This window comes from Osmia lignaria, chromosome 14 (genome assembly GCF_051020975.1).
Source record: "Osmia lignaria lignaria isolate PbOS001 chromosome 14, iyOsmLign1, whole genome shotgun sequence".
Classification (NCBI taxonomy): domain Eukaryota; kingdom Metazoa; phylum Arthropoda; class Insecta; order Hymenoptera; family Megachilidae; genus Osmia; species Osmia lignaria.
Window position 1 is genome coordinate 6873363 of NC_135045.1, and position 21210 is coordinate 6894572.

The following is a 21210-nucleotide window of genomic DNA, read 5'->3' on the forward strand; positions in this document are numbered from 1 at the left end:
GCAAGGCATAAATTCTATTCTTTCTCATTATTTCAATAAATAGAGGACCCTGATGTTTCTAAATTCGAACATTTTCTCTCTAATTTTGTCCACTCTAGTGGCCTCGAATCCTCAATGGTAATCTTGACGATTTCATGGTTGTTGCCCGCAACTTCAATCCTCCTCTCCCATTATTTCAATAACAGGGTGGAGCAACAGCGATAGCAGCGTTCGCAACAACAACAATTTACAAGTCTCGTTGCTGGAACGAGGCGGTCATCGATCAGATCATCGAGGACGGAGATACGTTTTACTGTGAATCGTACAAGGACATAAACACGGACGATCGTCGGCTATTGTCTATACTGGATTTGAAAAGAACCCTTTGTGTTCAGAATAAATTGACAGTGAACGTAAGCATCGAGGATGCTGCATACGCAGGCACGTTTCGTTCGAGCGAACCCACAGGAATGCACCTGGTGAAAGCTTTAGACTTATTCTTCAAACGTCACAATGCTGGAATTCTGTCCTCGTCGGTACTGAACGTGGCTATATGGAAGGATACGAAATACTACAACATCTTTGACGGTCAGCCTAGAACGGATAATTGCGAGCCAGCTGCCGACGGAGTTAGCGGAACAGCGAAACTGTTTCTGGTCAAAGACCTGATAGGTGTACTCTTCATCATCCTAGAAAAGAGCAAAGTAAAGAACGAGCCGTTCGTTCTCTACTCCATAGAGATCAGTGGAGTCGATCATTATACCCAACCGGTCGACACCGACAAACCGGATAAGCCGGACACGAAACCACAAAGAAGACCGAGCGGTTACAAGGTGCAAGAAACTTATCGAGCAGTGGTTCAAGGTTCTTATCATATGACTCATCCGGCGATTCCGCAGCTTCTTCGTAGTCGAACCTACTTGATCATCGCACTGGCAGCCCTAGTTTATTCTCGTCTGGTCAATGCCAATAAGTGGACCAGTGCTCTTATCGACTTAATTTTCAATCAATCCAATATCTACTTCGTGGATCTGGTTCGCGTTCTTGATAAAGACTTGAACGATAACGAATTCGAGCTACGTCTGGACGACATCATGGGTGACATCATCCTGGGCGCTTATTCGGCGAAAGTGAAGATCCGAACGAACGTTGTCCCAGGTTATGGACAGAAGAAAGGTAAAATGAGTATCGACGTTGGTCTGCGCGAATTCTTCGAGAGTCAAACCTGTGGTCTGCTAGAGATGAAGGGTTTTTTTTATGCCATTTGGAGACACGACGATACGTATTACTTCATGGACCCTTTCGCCTGCGACGACGAGGGTTTCAGAAGTGGAACAGCTGAGTTGGATGGTCATATGAAGGAAGGCGAGGCTGCATGCGTGACGATGAACAGCTCGATCAATCAAATGATGGAAACGATTATAGAGAACACTGGTAGCAGAGACAGGGATCCCTTCGTGATACACGGTCTTAGGGTTCTGTACGTGAAAACTGGAACCACTCCAGGTGGTCCTTTAGAGAAGGTGATCTACCGAGAGAAAGGTACGAATCGCAGACCGCAGCCACCACCGACTGCCCCGCAAACGGACACCAAGCTTGACGAGGAGATCGACATGAAGCCGAGGATACGACCTTCGATGGACAAGATGAGAGATTTGCAGGTGCAGTGTCCGGATCTGATGAGAGACGCTGAATTGTACATGATGACGGAAAACGAGCCTCGAACTTACACGATTGTGGCACCTGAGCCACCAAAGGAACCTGAGGAAGAACTTGACGAAGAGGAGGAAGAAGAGGAAGAGGAAACTGAGAGAGAAGACGAAGGACTGACCGAAGACGAAGACGAAGAAAGACCGGAAGAGGAAGTTCCCGAACCTGTGCCAATACCAGTCAGAGGCTACAGACTGATCAATCCTAATCGTCTGGTTCTTCAGGGATCAAAGAACTGTTTGGACGAGAGTTTTGATTTAGTATCGAGGGGGAAGCAAGGGCTAATAACAGCCTTGACAGCCATAGCTTACAGTAAATTGAAAGAACCTACTAAATGGCGTAATATGGATATCGATCAGGTCATTGAAGTAGGTCACAAGACTTATGGCGAAGTTGTGGACTGGATTCGAAAAGGGCGACCCGAGGCGAAAGAAAAAGAAATAGAGGGAGAAGGAGAGGAAGAAGAGGAAGAGGACTTGGAAGACGAAGGAGAACAGGAAGAACAATTGTTACCTATCCCAAGTCACATGGACATGACTATGTTACCAGTTAGATTGAAATTAGGCGAGAATGATGTATTCTACAAAACGAAGATGAAGATCATCCAAGGAGAAGCCAATCCTCTGGCCAACCTTGCTGAAGCTCTGGAATGTTACTTTAATCGTTATCCGCAATTGGTGCTGGAAAACAAGAGACTAATGTATGGAATTTGGAAAGAGGGTACGACTTTCTTTCTCTTCAATCCTTATGGCAGTGACGAAGAAGGTTGGCGTCTTCGGGATCACCCAGCTTCCTTCGCTGTGGTGGGAACTCTGAATGAATTGATCGATCTCCTTTATGGTATCATGGAGTTCAATGACCCATCGTTCATTATCCACTTCGTGGGTCTGGATGCCATTCAGCCTGGGCTATATGCTTCTGAAGAACCTATCGAGCTTCCTGAAGAGTCAACGATAGAACAATTTAAAACAAAGTTTTTGCCAATTACGGACGAAGATTTGTCGAAATTGGAAGCAGAGCTGGAGGAACCAGAAGTGGAGACACAGGGTGCTGATACTATAGAAATGGACGAGGAAGAGGAAGAGGAGGAGGAAGAGGAAGACGAGGGACGACGTCGTAAATTCGTGGTTGCAGAAACAGAGAAGCCTATAATTGATCCTCTCCTAGAAGTAAAGGAACAGGAACAACCTGATGCCCCATACCGTTTGAACTTAATTTTGTTAACTTCTAATATGAAGATCTTTGAAGAAAGCGAAGAGGATTTGAAGAAAGTACACGAACAGATAGCTTTAGAAAAATTGAAATATGATCATCCACCACCTTACGTGATGCCTTCGAATAAAACATTGATTAAACTTCTCGAGGCGAAACGAGCAAAGAGATCAGTTCCATCTTTGGTCTCCAGGTTCTCCATTGATTCTCGATTGGACGTGAAGAAGAAAGGAGGTATGTCAATACTTATGTCAAGATCGACTACAATGATGTCGTTCGCTGCCATAAATGACGACGTTAGACCTTCGAAGATGATCAAACTCTCTCCAAAGAGATATTTGTATTCAAGAATTCTTCCAATTTGTTTGATGCCTCTGAGGGCCATCAATGATATGTACATCCAAGATCAAGATCGCGAGGAAGCTATGAAAGAAGAGTTAGAGAAAGAAAACGAAGATAAGAGGGATGACTTCGTTGGTGAAGACATACCGGACGTACCCGTAGGAGTTCGTATACGACCGCAGTTAATTCCTCTTGGACCGACTATTAAAACACCGAATCTAGAGAAGAGAACGATTACTTGTCTGGAGAAGAAGAAACGTAAATGTTTGTTAGCTAAAGGGGACGAAGGGGATGGTTTGATAGAAAAGATTCTTTGTAACACCGAGGATCTATTGTTGGAATTGTTCTTTCCGGGCTTCAAGGCGAAGGATCAGGTTCGTAGACATCGTTTTCTTCACATCTTGGTTAAAGCATCAAATTCAACCTGTTTGTTCTTACGACAGCCACCAGTTGATGATAAAACCGATGTTATATCTAAGACTTCGAAGAAAACATTGGCGGCTTCTACAACTACGATACGAAAGAGTACTGCGAGTACTCAGAAGAAAGGAAAACGGATGACAGATGCGACTCGTTTGGAAGTAAGCTCAGAAATATTACAAAATGTTCTTAAATCGTATTTTTTTCTTTATTGGTGATCATCCACAATGAAGGGGCGAGAACAGCCCCAGAACTGTAAGTAATCACTTTTCTTTTTGTTCAAAGGTTATCGAAGACGGGATTCGAATACTCCAAGGGAACATGTGTCTGGAGAATCGCGCCGCAAACGAAACGTGTCACTTCAAATCCTGTTTCTTCTCTGCACTGCTTTGCGTTCTGGCAAAAATTAAACTGGATCCAGATCACTTCCGCCCGAGCACTCTCGATCAGCTCATCTTTCTCGGCGATAAAATCTATCAGCGAACCGGAAGGCTTCGATACAAACCGTACCGGTGGTTTCAGCACGTCGAGATTCTTGATATGATTTATAACGCGATCACGAAGCAGTCTGTTTACGCTGATCCGGAGAACTGCCAGGAAGACGAGTTATCATTCATGCTGGAATATTACCTGGAGAAAGACAAGACAGGAATTCTCGTGTTTTCCAATTGTTCGTACGCTTTCTGGACCGCGAACGAGCGATATTATTTGTTCGATCCTTACGCGTGCGACGAGAAAGGAAACGCAAGCGAAGAAGGTTTCTGCTGTCTGATGGAATTTTGTGATCTAGCCGCGATGTTGGAGAAGATCGAACGCAACATCGGAAAGAACATCAACAAACCCTATAGAATTTACACGGTCTGCATAGGTCACATGGAATCTAAAAAACGCAAGAAGAAACGAAAAAAGAAGATAGTCCGTTGCGTGGAGAAGAAAACGGAGCAAGAGGTGCGCGCCGAAGAACCACCCGAAGTGGAACTATCCACCGAGTCGGAGGTCTCTTTAATCGAACAAACAGATTGGGTAAAGACAGAGTCAAAAACGAGTCTAGTTTATGATATGACCATTGTTGGTTTTTCTCCTATTAAACATTACAACGCTTCGATGCTCGATGTGATCGTTCTGGAAAACGAAATCACCACTCCGTCGTTAGCACCCTTTAAGAAGTCTTCTTTGAGATTGACGAAAGACATGGACGAGTTCGAAGCAGTTAAATTATTGGTCAGAAGGAAGGTTTACGATAGGAAGTTCAAACCTCACTCAGCAGTTACGACACCATTGGATCTCTGTGTTATAGCGTGGTCCTTGATCCATGATCCAATTACTTGGTCTGTGAGGACAGTGAGAGGGTTGTTCGAGGCTAGCATAGACTATACCTTTGATAGCATTTTAGCTACTGAAGATTCAACCGTTTCCGAAATGACTGATGGTTTGTTACCTGAATTCGAGATAGCTAATTACGTCTTCAGGGTGGTTTTCGTTCCTCTTCATTACGGGACACTATATTCTACCGAAGGTTGGAACCTCTCCATGTCTTTGCAGAAGATATTCGAAACGCCTGGATACACTGGAGTGGTCATAGTTTGCGGGGATGCTCATGTAGGAGTGACGAAGAAGGACGACAACTGCTTTGCCTGGTGGACAATCAGGAAGACGAAGACCTTGAGATTCGTCACTTCCACAGATATGAAAGAGTTCTTGAAGTTGATTGTCAAAGAGATCAATGAGCCTAATGAGACGACGTTCGTAATGAGAGTGATCACGGTGTCCTATGCTCATAAAGTAGATCCTGATTGCAGCGACACCAAAGGTCTTCACGAACCTGTGGTACCAAGCACTTCTTTGCCGGAAGTTCATCGAATGCCCGCTGAACCTTACGATCTTGAAGCTATATTCAGACCTACAGTGCCGGATTCTAAACCGATCTTCATACTTGGATCGGTTGCTTTGAGTAACAGGGATGCTGTGACAGAGCCAAAGGTCAAGAGATGTTACTTTGTCGCTGTTTTAGCGGTGATGGTGAAGAGGGACATCGTTCAGAGCCCCATGCCAGGGATGATAGATAAGATTCTTGAAGTGGCCGAGTCGGTTTACAGGGAATTTTCGGAACCGAAGTTTCATATAGAACATATTTTGCGTAATGTTACCGTGATGAACAGGATCTTCGATTTTCGCGATTGTGCCTCATCTTTGATAACGCTTACGTTTAATCCTCGGACCTTGAGGACTGATTTTTATGTTCAGGTTATTATTTTTTTGATTTAACATTTTTGGGTTTTACATCAGATTTGAGTTAACAAATTAAAATTATTTGTTACAGGTAAGAAAACACTTGAGAAGATACTTCAAATCGTATTCAAGTGGAATTATACATTTCACGAACTGCTGTTATGGTTTCTGGTACTCGAGAGCAACAAACGCTTATTATTACGTGGATCCTTATCAATGCAACGAAAAAGGAAGAAAAGTATCAAGCGGTGGAAAAGCCTGCCTCTGCATCTTTTCAACAGTCTGTCAGATGGTGAAGAATATGTGTCTGAACCAATTTGAAGAAACAACAGGTTTCTTTATTCATCAACTTCACGTGGACTCGGTAAACGTACCACCATTCAAGACCTTCAAGGAAGATCCAATGTGGTTGTACCTGGATTACCATTGGAACTTCAGGCACGCTCCAAACATCGTGAAATCTCATACTAAGAAGAGGAAAAAAGAAGCCGAGGAGGGCGATGAAACAGTGAAACAATTCTGGAACAATTATGCTGTCGAGGTGTCTAATCTCATTTATTCAGCTTGGGGCACTATTGGTTCCTACGATTCCAGATTCGGTGATCGTGCTGGGAAGAATCAGGCTGCCATTTGCGTGGCTGTGCTAGCCATGCAGTACCTAAGTCATCCGTCAAGATGGGGTCCAGCCATATTGGACTCGGCAGTGATTTGTGGAGATTCTTATTACACAGAAAGCTTGAAAAGCTCGATGAAAAAATATACTAAACATTTCAACAGATTTAACCTTCAAACCTGTTTCAAAATCTTCCCTCATTCGTGGACCATTCAATTTAGGGAGAGCATCTGTGGCATTCTCTATGGTACCAAAAACCGAATGACATTGGCTACTGCCCTAGTATTAGCTTTCCAAGAATCACCAAATGTTCTGATAGAATGTAACAAAATCACGTTGGCAGCCTTGGCAGCCAAGGATGGATACTATGTAGCAGATCCTTGCTGGGTTGGACCACCTCTGTTCAACAAGGACCACGGAGCCATTTACGTACTCCGCTGCAGAAACATGAATTCCTTGGTCTACGCGGTGGTAAAGATGTTAAACACCAATCAGAGGCTGAATTTCCGTTTGACACCTGTCGTATTCACGTTCGAACAAGAAGATTTCAACTTCATGGACAATAAGACTCGCGAATCGAAGAGAAAGGTCCTCTTAGAACCTGTTAGGATTACTCCAGGAAAGGTGGATGAAGCTGGTCCACCGATACCCGGTGCCCATACCACACCTGAAGGAGATTCATATCTGTCGTACAATAAGAACTTCACTTTGGGTAAACTGAAAAGCCACGAGCTGGAAAATCCTGAATGGCCTTCTGTGGAACCAGTCCTGGAAGAGGAAAACAGAACCAGCATGCATGTCAGCACTACTTGGCACATTAATTTCGGCCAGGCTGCACCCTTGGACAGGGCCACGCCTGTGTTCGATTCTCAGGCCTTCCAACACGTACCTGAAGAGTGCGAAAACCGTGTCGTCGATTCTTATGAACCTCTTCGTCCGGTTCAGAGGTCGGTCACCGACTTCCTGACTGCCTGTAACGATTATCCTAGAGTGTTAGATTTCGCTGGCAATCGTGTTGTCACGCAAGGACCACCGCTTCATTGTACTGCTGCTCGAAGCTTCCTTACGGAAACAGCTCGCGAAGAATTCCGTTCGTACACAGCGGATATGGCTAAGAATGTCTACAAGACCTATAAACATCGACTTCCCAAACGTAGTGTACACAGCGTCACTAAATCAGTGAGTCAGAAAATCGGTGGTGGTGAATATCCTTCGGCGACAGGCATTCATACGATCACCGAAGAGGAGGCGGAATCGTCTATCAGAGATTCGCCTGATACAGGAAGAGAAACGGAATACGAAACGATGACGGAAGCAGACGATGATGCGGAGGATGAAGCGGAAACCACTGCGGACGAGGATTAACAAACGGAGAACGCTGGATATCTCAAATGTAATGTAATAGACTAATTAACCTATTAATACCTATAGCTGTAGGTTCAAAACATTTTACTGTGTCTCTTATGGTCAGGAAACGTGTATAATATGATATTTTTCATTCAGTAATATTCCACACCTTTCATAGTCACACTTTCGGAACAAGTTTTTTCATTTTCAGAACAAGGTAGAACAAGTTTTTGTTACTAAATTTTATGTTTTTCTCTATTGTTTCATTAGCAATAATTTGCTATTAATTTAGCGAATGATCTAATGAATGGGATCGACTACTGCATAGTCATAGTGAATCACACATTTTAGCGGATGAGATAATTGCTAAAACAAAAAGTTGCTCGCCTTGATGAAAGCACTTGATGTCATGGGAAAATTTATTGAATTTCGATGAATAATCTCAAACCGGCAAGGAATTTTCTTGCGTGACATTCACGGGATCAGATAAACGATCTTATTAATTGAATTGTAATTTATTTCACTGATAAAGAAAGCATATAAATTCGTGACATATAATATTAACTCTTTATCTCTGGTTATCTCTGTCTTAGACAGGGTTAAATACTTTGAACATTATTTCAAAATAATTTTTCTGTTACAGGTGGATCTCAGGAGTATCAGATGAAGGATCAGAAACTATGATGCATGTCAAATGAGTAAGTACAAGTTCATAGAGTTAATTACAAAAATGAGAAAAGGAATTATTTAATGAATGACGAACATTATTGTAAAGAAAAACTTTAATAGCATATTAATTTATTGCAATACACATTGTTCATAAGTAAATATAATCATTAAAAATTGTACATAGTAAAAACAATGTTCCTTATTCAGTAAAAGTAATTCACGAAAAAGAATTCAAAAGCTGTTATGTTAACATATACTTTATCACACGTAGCATTCCTGGGAACAAACATTCAGGAAGTAAAAACAAATAATTATTATAAAATAAGAATTACAAAACTTACAATTACTTACAAATTGAATTAGAAAATGGCTAAAATTATAACTTTTTATTGGATGGAAATAATATTGCAGTACAAAAGAGGTATAACAGTTCGTCAGTTCTCGAAATTTGACGTTATTTCTAGAACTATATTATAAAATAAACTAAAAGACAGATAATTCTACGTATAATAATTAAATGATTAATAAAATTATTCAAAGCTAATTTACTCGAAACAGAAACAAGAAACAGATGATAAATGAATTTTGCATAACAAGTTTAAATTTTTATAAATTTCTAAATTTATGGAAAATTTTAAAAAAATAATTATTAAGCATTAAGTTTCGTGAATTTTGAACTTTTCTTGTGTCTAGAAGTAATTGCACACAAAGGATATAATTAGGTTGCATTTAGGATATACTTTCACGACTCCCCATTTGTTTCTAGGGTATTTCATTTCCGCTTGCTCAATCTTCTTCAAACGATTATCGGACGATCATAAAAGGCAAACGGTTAACACTAATATTTATGGTAACGCAAATTTATTTATCCGCGTAAACACACGCCCCCTTTAAAGTATCTGCTCTTCTTTCTTTATAAAACTATAATGAACAAATACGAATTTTAAATTCTACAAGTTAGTTAAAATAATTGGAAGTCAATTATAATTGTTACGATTAAATTAAGTCATTCACCTTTCTCAATTTTTGATGTTTCTTAAAAAATCACTATATTAATAAAATTGTTTTCTTAATTATTAATATTTGTCAAAATTTGTCAGATTGTTCGATAGGTATTCAATCAACTCATACCTTTTCCTATAATTAAACTTATTTAAAGTAACTTAGAAAGTAACTTGTAAAAAAATACTAAGAGCTACAGTTGATCCATGGATCCTTTTCAGTCAGATGCAATCGTACAATGAAACTTATTGCAATACTTTTTAACATTTATTTCAAATAATTTATTTTCAATAGTCCAGTGCTTTCATTAAAATTAATGGGTTATAATTTTCTTCTTTACATAAAAAATGTTTCATTATACGCTTACATTTTTCAAATTCCAACCTCGTCTACAAAAACAAACATAAAATAAATTAAAACGCATAAACTTTGAACGAGTTACAAAACGATATCTTATTTCTATCTCGTTAAAAACTGAAAAGGATCGACATAACGAAACGCGTTTCTGTTAATGATGAAAAGATAAACGTTTGATTATTTGCAAATGCATCGTCCTATCATGAACAATCTTTCTTCTTTATTCCTTGGGCGTTTCTTCCTCTGTCGCTGGTTTCGTGTATAAAATCTCAGCGTATTCTGTTTTATCTTCGTTAAGAACACGAGGAGTAACAACACCTTGCTGTTGTTGCGTCAAATCCAGCTCGGCATAAACTATTCCTCCTTCACCCGTGGAAGGATTGGATTTATTCTCTTGTGGAGTTGCCAAAGAGGTCTGAAGCTGTAGAAATTGAAATTTTCTTATTAAATAATGCATTTCTTGTTCGCTGCGTTTATACAATTGAACAGTGCAGCCGACTGAGAACACTATATTGGTTTTAAACATGACTACTTGTATACTTACTCTTCGCTACTAAATCCCCGTCTTTACTGCGGTATTTTTTAAAAGATTTTTAAAAATTTTTTTAAAGATGGAGAGTTACCTTTTCGTCATCGACAGTAACGACAGTTCTCATAGTATCTGTATCAGCACCTGATACCTTATCCTTGTTGCGTTTGAACAGTCGAGATAGGCTAATTCTCGATTTCCTTCCGCCCTTTGATGAACCATCCACTTCTGTTCTTGAGTAACGACCAGCACTTTCCGTATCACTTCTGTGATTAACATAATTAAAATTTCTCAAAATCAAACCCATATTTTGACGATTTTTGTAAGCCATAAGACTAATCTGATAATGAGACGATACAATGTTTTGAAGTATTTGACGTCATTTAATTTTGTCTAATGAAAATTTGTTTATCTCAATTATGGCTTGGCCTAGATTTAATTGTTTCAAACAATTGCATAAAATTTCATATTGAAAAATGAATCGTACACAGAATCATTACGTGACTTATATGTGTTAATTCACGTTAATTAGCATGTTTCTTTTTGTGTTCATCTGCTGTCTAGTTTATGGAAATGTTAATGATTGATGATGATAACGACTAATTATAACGCATAGGTAACATCTAATAATGTCATCAAAATTACCATTTAATGGTAAGATTCCAAATAACATCCAAAAAAGGATACAATTTTTTATTCCTTGTAAAACCGATTTCAATAAATTAAGAATTCATGGTGTTAAATTGTTGTTTATGAGAGAAAGGAATGTCTTGACTCACGATTCATAGAATTTACTGTTTCGTAAAGCTAATTGATTATACATATTTCATTCGTAGTTGAACGTTCTCGAACGAAAACACATTAACACAAATGTTATGAAGCTTAGATAGTTACTCATCAACTTAGTCAATGAATTAACAGAGAAATTTAGTTGCTGGTCATAAATGATGAAGCCGTGAAAGGATCAAACGCCACAGTTATAATTCCGAAGTTATGTAAACGAATGATATTAATAAAACATGCATTGCACCGAGGCAGAAAAAGAAGAGCAATTAATAGCAAAAGCGTGCATATCAAGTGCGTAATAAGCTGTATGATTGTAATTGATGCGACGTGATTTCCTTGAAATATCTATAAATCCTTCATAATCCGTGTTTCTCATCTCGTAGACTGAATAATAAGTTCAGACATGGTGCAAAAACACTGCACTGAATGTTAATTTCTTGTTTCTTTGAAATATTGTATCAGATTTCAATTTAACATAAACGATTTTTTACTTGATCTTTAAGAAAAAAAATATCTATATAAAGCAAACTATTAAATATTACTTAAGGTTTAAATAAAATGTTTGAATCTGTTGATTTATGAGATGACAAACGTGTTAACATTGATTAATAAAAAAATGATGATTTTACATTGACATCGGCGTAAGCTTGATGTTCGGTCTGTTTTCAAGAAACAGAGTAGAAAAAGAGAAAAGAAAGGCTTGCCTTTGCCTATCCTCATCATCTGCAGTTTTTGATTTCTCAAAACGAAGTAGATTTACGCTTGCTGCCGGATCTGCGATGTCTCTGATCGTGTTCGATTTCCTGGATACATATCGATTAACACCGATAGATAAATGAATCTGAACCGGAAACGTTCGTTTCCTTCGACCGTTTTCCTGGGTATCCATAGTTCGTGTTTCTTAACCCTCTATTACTCGAACTTCGTAATTTCTATGATTATTAAAGTTACGATAGTGCATAGTGCAAAAAGTGAGGAAAATATTTTTGAATTTTTAACACACAAATGTGATATGTTATATTAAAGTTAGACGAGTGCATAGAGGGTTAAAGTGCAGTTTGAATCTTTTTTTTGATAAATGCAGTAACATGTTTTTAACAAAAATAAAATATAGATATGATTTTTAAAAGCTTTAACAATAGATTGATACTTTAGTTATTTGTTCACAAATTTCAGAATATGATTAATTAATTCATACATTCATTTTGAAACAGAATATAATTTTAATATTTCGTCAGGCAAACGGTCGAGCTTATCACGGAATTGTCACTACGAAAAAGCACCAGCGGGAAAAAAAGAATATTAGTTAGAAAATTTGGTGCAAAATACTGAAACATTGAAAGTGCATTGTGTTTTTAGAAGAAATCTATGTACTGTACATTCTATAGGGAAGAAATACTCACGATTCACCGAGATTCCGAGACGTTGAGGTACCTGAAAATAATAATAAATAAAAACACGTTTAACACTTACCGAATTACATATTTACGTTTATAATTAAATTATAAAACAAAAAACAAAAATCGTAAGAGTCAGGGAATGGCATATTCTCGTGTACGCTTCTGTATATTTAAAACAAATGTTTTATTTCAAAAATCATATAATACCTAAGTATAATATCATAGCGATGAATGAACTTACAGTTAATTACATACAGCTCTTCTATATATTAATTTCATTTGAATTCTTAATTAGATTTACTCCTGCCTATTGCGTTGTATCTACAAAGTACAGATACAAAATGTTCACCTTGTATTCGTTTTCAATGTGTGATCGCAATATGTTTCGGTGTGTATAAATCTGTGATGTACATACATACGTGTACGGTATGTGTATGTGCTGATCGTATTCCATTTATCGACCGTGTAACATTCAAACTTCATCCTTCTTTCAATTTTTAATCTCTTTTCGTATCATTTATTTTTTTTCACTTTTCTTTTCTTTTTAATTTTAAACTTTAATGCAGCGATCTCTGAAGTATTCTTAAAGTGTTTTTTTCCTTTTCGATGAATGCTGTTTTAACATTGGGCCCTCGTTACAAATAAAATATCGAATAAGTAAACCATGTATTATTTTAAAAAAGGAGTTGATATTTTTTCTAAACTTTCTATACCAGTTTTGGATCATTTCCTAATTAATGAAAATGACATTCTAAAAATGTTTCAGAGAACACCATACTCAGGTATTCGCGATCATTATCTCCATCTTTTTTTTTATAGTCTTATTTAATACCTAGACTTAACATAAATATATGTATATATATATAATATATATATACTCCATTGTATGGCCAACGATCATGCTTTCTTATAATATTACAATAAAATCTTTTTTTCTCGTTAATATCGCATGTTTTACAAATCTTCAACCTCGTGCTTTCATGTTTTATGAGGAAAGAAAATATTATGCATCAATTATTAAAAAATGAGATTCGTGTAGGCACGTATACACAGGACATTATAAATTTTTTCGAACTATGATAATATGTATTTTACGATTCGAGATAAAGAAAAATCAAATGTTTTATTCAAAACTTAAGACAGAAATGTGTCTAATTTATTGTTATTAATTTTTTTAGTATAATATTTTAACACTGACAGTGCAAAATTTATGTGTACGATAGATACATAATTTTGCAATTTTATTTTTGTAATCTGTTTCATATTAACAGTACTTAAAAGTTTATTTAAAAGAAAAACCAAGACGCCCTGTGTACACATCTATATCCATACAAATTCGTGTGTATACATATACAAATACAATTGTAGCATGATCATCGCGATTTAAATAATTAATCGTAAAGTCTAGTCCAGATCTACAAAACACATGTCTTCCATCTTAATGAAAAACAGAAAACTCGAGGGCATTTGTTTAAACGTTTTTAACCCTTATTTGGATATAGAGTTATTTTCTGAAAATTTACAACCTTTTAAATATTTCAAAGTAAATTTTGATAAAGTGGTACTTAAACCAAATAATGACTCTAGAAAGAAGGGTTAAAAAAACGTTTGCAAATAATTTCTACACTGTTTTTCCCACAATTTTTATACATTTATCACGTAGATTCAGACAAGCCTTTACGAATAACGAACCATAGAAATCAATTACGAAATAAGTGTCTTAATATCGTTAAAAATGTACCGCAAGGAATTCTTTCTTCTTCATTTTTTTTTTTGTACATCAACGTATCCGCGCGTAATATCTTTAAACATACACACTCGCACACATTCACTCTTTCTTTCGCGTACAATCGTTTATCGTTTCGACGTGATTTCATTGTCGCATGGTAGGTGTACGCGAAGGCCGAACAGGTTGAACGTTTTTTAGCTACGAAATCCTCGCTGTATTCCGTTTATTTCGTCGTTTATGGTGGCAAAGTTTTTGACAAATTCGTTTCTTGCGCGTAGAAAACAGATTTGCGACGGGGTGCTCGAGAGAAAACGGAGAAATCCGTTTCCCCTCGAATTGTTCGTGAAAAGGATTCTGAAATTTTTTCGGTGCGTATTTTTGGCAGTGATCTTTCACCTTGCTAGTTCCTTCGTTCGTGACTTTTGACGTGACATAGTCTTCGAACTTAGAAAAAAGACAATCTCTTAAAATTCAAAGAAATACTGCAAATGAGACTTTTGTTGCAAGGTTTATCTGATATGGTAATGGCTTTTGAAATCACGTTCTTTTATATAGGGAACGTTAATGTTTCGTTAAACAAGATTCGGATCCCCAAGGTACTAAAACGTTTTAATCCCTGTTCGAGGAATGGCCGGTTTAATTGCAACAGTCGTAAAATACGATTCTTAAGTTTCGCCGAATCCGTCATTTTCTTTGTTATTCGGCCATGAACACTGTGAAATAGTTCGAGATTGCGTGTAGCCTAGGCTCGTTCAGTCTTTTCAACGAATCATCCCCTCGTGTGTTAATGTTTCCGTTTTATTACACACATATTAACGCGTTAATCGTTCGTACAAATAACATATACCACCCACAACAATTACATGGGATTCGTGGAGAACGCACGAACTTACAAATCCATCATTTATTTTATATTTGGAACAAAAAAGAGGTTAAAATTTAATAGCTTTTCGGTCGTAATGAGTTTAAGAAAGTATGTTTTATAATTAGAAATAAGGAAAATGGAAAGGGGTGGTCTGATAACTCTCTGCATTTCTTTTGCACTCTATTTCTTTTCTTAAAACTATTTTACACTTAGATAGAATAGGAAGAGATGATATTTGATAGCCTCTGGGTAATAGAAAGCAATAGAAATGTAAGAACGTGCGTCGTTCACGACCCATTTAAACAGGAATGCAAATTCAGCCTCTTGAACGGCACAAACGACTCTTCGACATCGCGAACAACGATACAAAGTACTTAATTGGCAACGTACAACCACTTGAAAAATCGATTTACCATTTTTTTTTTTTTTCGTTTTTTAGTTACTCAACGCTTGGTATCTTCCATTCGCGTTGTCATATTCCCCGATTCGTGTGTCTTTGCAATTCACGACAGGGAATAAGAAACGATCGCTCCACCGTTTCTCGCGAATCCCATAAACTCACACATGCTTCAAATGTATAATTACTTATTACTCTGACCGACAAATAGTCTTCCTCTCAAAAAAGTTCACGAATAACGACAGGTCGCTCGGCAATTGGAGTGCAAGTGGATAAACAAGTTATTCAGTTAATAATATTTACGAGTTGCAAGCCAAGTGCCCTCGACACAGAATATATATCATATATTCAATACTATTATAATTCAATCTCATACCATAATATTTATAATATATTTATATATATATATATATTTATTCATTTCATATATATATATTTAATATATACAACACGCAGTAATCTTGACCGTCTCTATCCGACCAGTTCCTTTGATCGGCCTAGAAAATCATTAATTTTATCATCGCCGTTTCGCGTCTTCTGTTACAAAATTCTCTGTCGTTCCCGGACGTATCACCGGAACTCGTTGGACAGGACGATTATATTATCTTTTGTAAGTGAAAACACGATCGCATATGGGAAAAAAGTGAAGGAGTGTATGTGCAGAATTCGGAAATGTTTTGTCAATGTATGACAAAGATACAGGGTTTCGATTCTCTCGCTTCTCCCTCTTCATATTTCTATTTTTTCGTTCATCCATATTATCTTTATTTTAATAATTACTGTTTCGTACCACGCCGTGGACATCTACGTTCGTCAAGTTTCTTCCCCGTGTTAATATCGTGTAACATGTGTGTATTTGTGTGCGAGTCTTGTCACGATGACTGAGCTAAGCAAGGATTATCCGTACAAAAGTACAAAGAACACTTATTGTCGAAGGGAATGATAATAAAATCACGAAACACACTATAAAGTATCCAAATCGCGGTTAGTCTTATATTTAATTACTCCTCGGAGATTTTTTCGTTTATTTTTAAATGAATCGAAGCTTCGTTGGGCGGAGTCCTTGCAAAGAGTACTTAATAATAATACTGCTGCAATGTGTACTTTACCTTCTTGATTATTTGTCATTAAAGGGTGATCTTAAACATTTCTTTCAATATCCATTACGTAATGAAAATTCCATTATGGATCAAAATTGACCCCATATTGACCATTCGTAACGTAGTTGGGGGGTTAATCACACAAAATAATGTATTATTTTTTTAAAATGCATCGTAAAACGATCGAGTCACTGAGCTAATTAAATGTTTTTCGCTCTTTAAACGCATAAAAAAACCATATAGATTACGAAATCAGTGACGCACGAGAACAGGTGTTGTAACGAATGATGAAACGTTTAAAAGAGAGAAAAAAAATAATTAATCACCTCTATTATTAATTATTATGTTAGGATGTCGAGGGTCGTGGGATATTTGCACAATACTTATTTGGCGTGGACTCCGCAGGCAGTTTCAAGTCATCGATTATTTCTATAAATCATTCGTTTCGCGACTACACCCATCGTGAAATCTCAATGAACTTACAGTGGTATAAAAAAGTCTATTTAAAAAAGTTGTTTCCGGTAGAAAAACTTCGATGGAATGTTTCCAGTCTTTGATATCACGTGAAAATGTTTGATGCTGGATGGATGTAGTTCTTTTTTAATTATTAAGACAATAGCATCGACGATTCTGATTTTTATGACTTGCTAACCTTTCAAAATATTTTTGAAACACAGTAATCGATCACAACTTTAGGAGTTGTAAAATTTCAAAAAAGTAATTTGTATTGCAAAACAAAATTGCCTTTGCTGTTATCCCAATTTAATTAGATTTAATATATCATCACTTTTTGTAAGTGGAATAATATTTTCGAGTATCACGCTTTTATTTTTCATAAAATGACGTTGAGCGGAACATTTCATGCAAGAAATTTAAAGAACGGCAATTTTTGAAAAGTCAACGATCATTTCGGAAAGTTTCGATAACCTCTGTCGAGTCGTTTAATCACGACACATGTGATTGTAAAGTATCAATAGGTGTACTCGTGAAAAATCATTGTTCTTTTTTTTAATTTTTCAAATGGTCGTTGAACCTTCGATCGAGCGTGCGAGAATGATAAACTGCGTGAAAAAACAGTGATAGGGGTGGTCTTGTAACACCGAAATCGAAAGAAATAACACAACCCCAATTTCGAGGCACTGAATCGTTTTTCAATCTAAATAATACTGTCCGAGAAACGTTCTAAATTACAAAACGTGAGATACACTCACGTGTCTTAGCCAGCACGTGAATCTGGATAAATGGGGTGATTTTAGCCTTCGAATCGAAAGCAACATCGTGGAATGTGTTCGTATGTATTCGAACGTATGTAATGGTGTGATATTGAATGAATTGATCTTTCTGCTCGTGCACTTGAAACGTTTCTTCACGGCAATAACAATTATTTTAAGTCAGTTATTTTCTAATTACGGATAAAAAGAAGTTAGTTTATAAAAAGCTTCAATAAAAAGGTTTAAGTAGTTTGCTCCTTGCTTCATATGTTATTAAATGTAATTTAATTATCTTTTACATTTTTTGGTGGATTTCCAAGTATACTTTTTCTTAGATTTGTAAAATCTACCATTGTGTAGGAGTTTATCACCCCTAAAGGGTTAAAGTAATATTCTTAAAAATGTAACATAAAAATTCATTAGTTTTGGAACAGACCAAGTATTATAAATAGAATCGAATACATTTAATAATACCGTGAAAATAATTTTCTATTGTGCACGAGCAATTAATTTTACATTTTTTTTTTCTATATTCCCCCTGGCCCTGTACTCTTGATGTGTCCATTAGAAAAAACTCGACTACAAAAAATTTGATTTGTTCGCGCTAGCGTGAGACTGTTTTTCCTGTGTTTGTATATTCATTTATTAGAAATTACGTTCGATGATGACACTCTCACGTCACAACGAGACGACAACCATAATCCAGCAGTCTCATATAATTTCAAGTTGAAAATGATCGAGTTTTTTTACTCGATTACACGGATTCTCTTAAGATATATCGATTCTTCTAGAGTAAGAACGGTACACTTTAAGGACAGCTCGTAAACGCGTGTTACCTAACGATACCTTAGCGATATTATCGTCGTTCAATTTCTCGAGGGCATAAACATCCCCTACAAGATACCATGTAATCTTGTTTCGTTAAATCTTCGACAAAATTGTCGCAAGACGTTTCATTTTATGATAGTCTTTCAACACATTCGTTGTGGATCGAAGGCCATGGACATCGTGAATGAAGTAAATAAAAATAATATTAATAATGCGAATCCGTGTTGCATGCATATCTCCAAAATCACAGCCAACTTGGATCCACAATGAACACGTTAATTATCCTCGAGAAATGATCGACGAATGTTGTACAGTAACGTGTGATGAATAATCTTGATCAAAGCGAATTTCCCCGGTGTGAATCTTCGCGAGAAGAATGAGAGAAGGCGGCGGTTCCGCCTTAAAATTCTATTTACAAAAGTTACACGGCGAAAAGGGAGGAGACCGAATGTTTCCTGCTCGGCTGTCGAGGCATCGAGGGATTGATTGATCCAGCGGAGAATCGTGATTAACCCTTTGCGGATGTAATACTCTCAGCTTAGGTTAACATAAGTAATATTTCGTCATCGAAGCATGCGTTACAAATTTATAACGTCCATATCTATGATCTTCTTTCAAGAAACCTAAGAAAATATTTCTTCGCTTAAAGTTAAAATAAGTATTATTTCAAATCACGCGTTACAAATTTATAACGTCCGTATTTTCGTTCGCGTTAAGAACTATAAAATGTGGTTTATGATGCGACTATGATGATTTTTATTGAACAGATGTACACAGGGTTCGATCATCCGCGAAGGGTTAATTAACGCGATGGGGGAACAGCATGTTTCACACCACGAACAGCTGTCTATTTTCATGAAAAAAAAGATGTCGTAAATAAAATAACGAAAGCGATCAGATCTATCGGACGCGAGGATTTATCATCGTCTGCGAACACAGTTGGGAAAATAATGATTGTACGCGTGTCACGTGGGGAATAAATACGCAAAATAATCGTGAGGCTCGTTCGTCTTATGCTAAATTGAGATTTCAGCTGAGATATTTTGCTGGGTCACGTGTACGCGAAGACGCGACACGTGTATCGCGTTCCTATGATAAGTCTGAACCCTTTGCACATTCACGTGTAACGTTGCGATTATTGACTCCGTGTTGTTTGTCATTTGCATGATAAGCAGCATCATAGATAACTCGACAAACATTGACCGTTGTTTCCTTTTTTTATGATTAAAGTGTTGCTGATAAACCGGATCGAATCGGGTCAAAATGAAATTCCAGTCAAAGAATTAATTATTAATCGACCGTCTAGACTTATATTTAACAATGGTTTTCTATGCAAATCTTATAGTCATTTGTTAAAAACAGGTAAAGAAGAATCAGATCTATCATTCAGGTCATAAAAATAAATTCTATAAAAATAATACTGCCAATTTCCATAAGTTTGCGATGAATACGAGAAACCCCGTTCGATTCGTATAAATCATTTGAAGAGGTTCATAGTCCAATGGATCATATATTTAAAACACATATATATTTAAAATTTTGTATAATAATTAAATTATCGTATGGTAATTAAATTATGAGTGGTATTTACATTTGTGAAATAATTCAACCCTTAAGTACTATGAGAGGGTTAGATTTAATGAACGCTTTATGATGTTCATAACACGAAGCTAGAAGTGTATCAGAATCATTAAAAAATTAACGAAGAGCTAAAAATAATGAACACGATTTAATTATAGAACACGTTTGTTTTTTCTCTCTTGGACTATGAACGTGTTAAATATCGTGATAAAAATTTTATAAAACTGAAGCAACGGAGAGTGAGGCAAGTGCAAAGGGTTATCGAACTAAAAATAAAAGAGGTGACAGCTTATTTCCGCGGTTGAAGAGGGAACGACCGTCGAACGGATGATTCGTCTTTAAACAGGCGTGTCCGTTTTCTCGTCCTTCTTCGTCTCCTTCACGTCCGTACGGCCGTTCACGTATTCCGTGCTCGCGTGTATCGGATTCTCCTGGCCACCCTGAGGTATTTTCTCGTCGATGATACGCGGGTCCTCGTGATCCTCCTCGTCCTCGTCCCCAGGTGTGATGTGCGCCTCGCTTCCGGCGCCGACACCGCTCGCAGCTTCCTCGTCGCCCCGACGCCTCGCTGCAACAAGCAACGCCACGATCGGTCAAGGCAAAAGTGTGTGCGTGGATCTTTTTGTTTGTTCTATCTCTTTTTTTTTAATTTTCATTTAAATTTCACTTGTTTCTTTTTTTCTCTGCAAGCGTTTGCTTTTGGCTAATAGAAGTGTCTTTTTCTTTAGCGGCGCGATCATTTACGGACTAATCTACTTCTCGATTAAATCACGTCGTGCTAGGACTTACAGGTGCTGCTATCGATAAGTTATTGATACTTTGTATCGATGGCAACACCTCTATTGGGACTGTTTGCGATCAGGCTTTTAGCAAACGCGCGAGCTTTTCCTTTTCCAGAGAGATA

General features: G+C 37.2%; 2 protein-coding genes across 20 annotated transcripts in view; one reads left to right on the forward strand and one right to left on the reverse strand.

The window, feature by feature from the left end:
* Window positions 1-21210, forward strand: part of LOC117605558 (uncharacterized) — a 71819-nt gene that overhangs the window by 33994 nt on the left and 16615 nt on the right. For 12 of the 14 annotated variants that reach the window (XM_034327026.2, XM_034327014.2, XM_034327013.2 and 9 more), the window contains exons 2-6: window positions 186-3617; window positions 3687-3824; window positions 3949-5907; window positions 5984-7898; window positions 8496-8550. In XM_034327026.2, coding sequence (XP_034182917.1) covers window positions 186-3617; window positions 3687-3824; window positions 3949-5907; window positions 5984-7870 — 7416 coding nt within the window. In that variant the 3' untranslated portion in view covers window positions 7871-7898; window positions 8496-8550. Of the gene's footprint in view, window positions 1-98; window positions 3618-3686; window positions 3825-3948; window positions 5908-5983; window positions 7899-8495; window positions 8551-8792; window positions 8933-21210 lie in introns of those variants that run through there. The other 2 variants (XM_034327024.2, XM_034327027.2) reach the window with 2 other exon arrangements.
* Fas3 (fasciclin 3) overlaps window positions 9071-21210 on the reverse strand; it is a 266165-nt gene continuing 254025 nt past the window's right edge. For 2 of the 6 annotated variants that reach the window (XM_076692048.1, XM_076692049.1), the window contains 4 exons: window positions 12599-12629; window positions 11825-11998; window positions 10504-10675; window positions 9071-10301 (listed from right to left, as the gene is read on the reverse strand). In XM_076692048.1, coding sequence (XP_076548163.1) covers window positions 10101-10301; window positions 10504-10675; window positions 11825-11998; window positions 12599-12629 — 578 coding nt within the window. In that variant the 3' untranslated portion in view covers window positions 9071-10100. Of the gene's footprint in view, window positions 10302-10424; window positions 10676-11824; window positions 11999-12598; window positions 12630-13311; window positions 20875-21210 lie in introns of those variants that run through there. The other 4 variants (XM_034327039.2, XR_013063386.1, XM_034327040.2 and 1 more) reach the window with 4 other exon arrangements.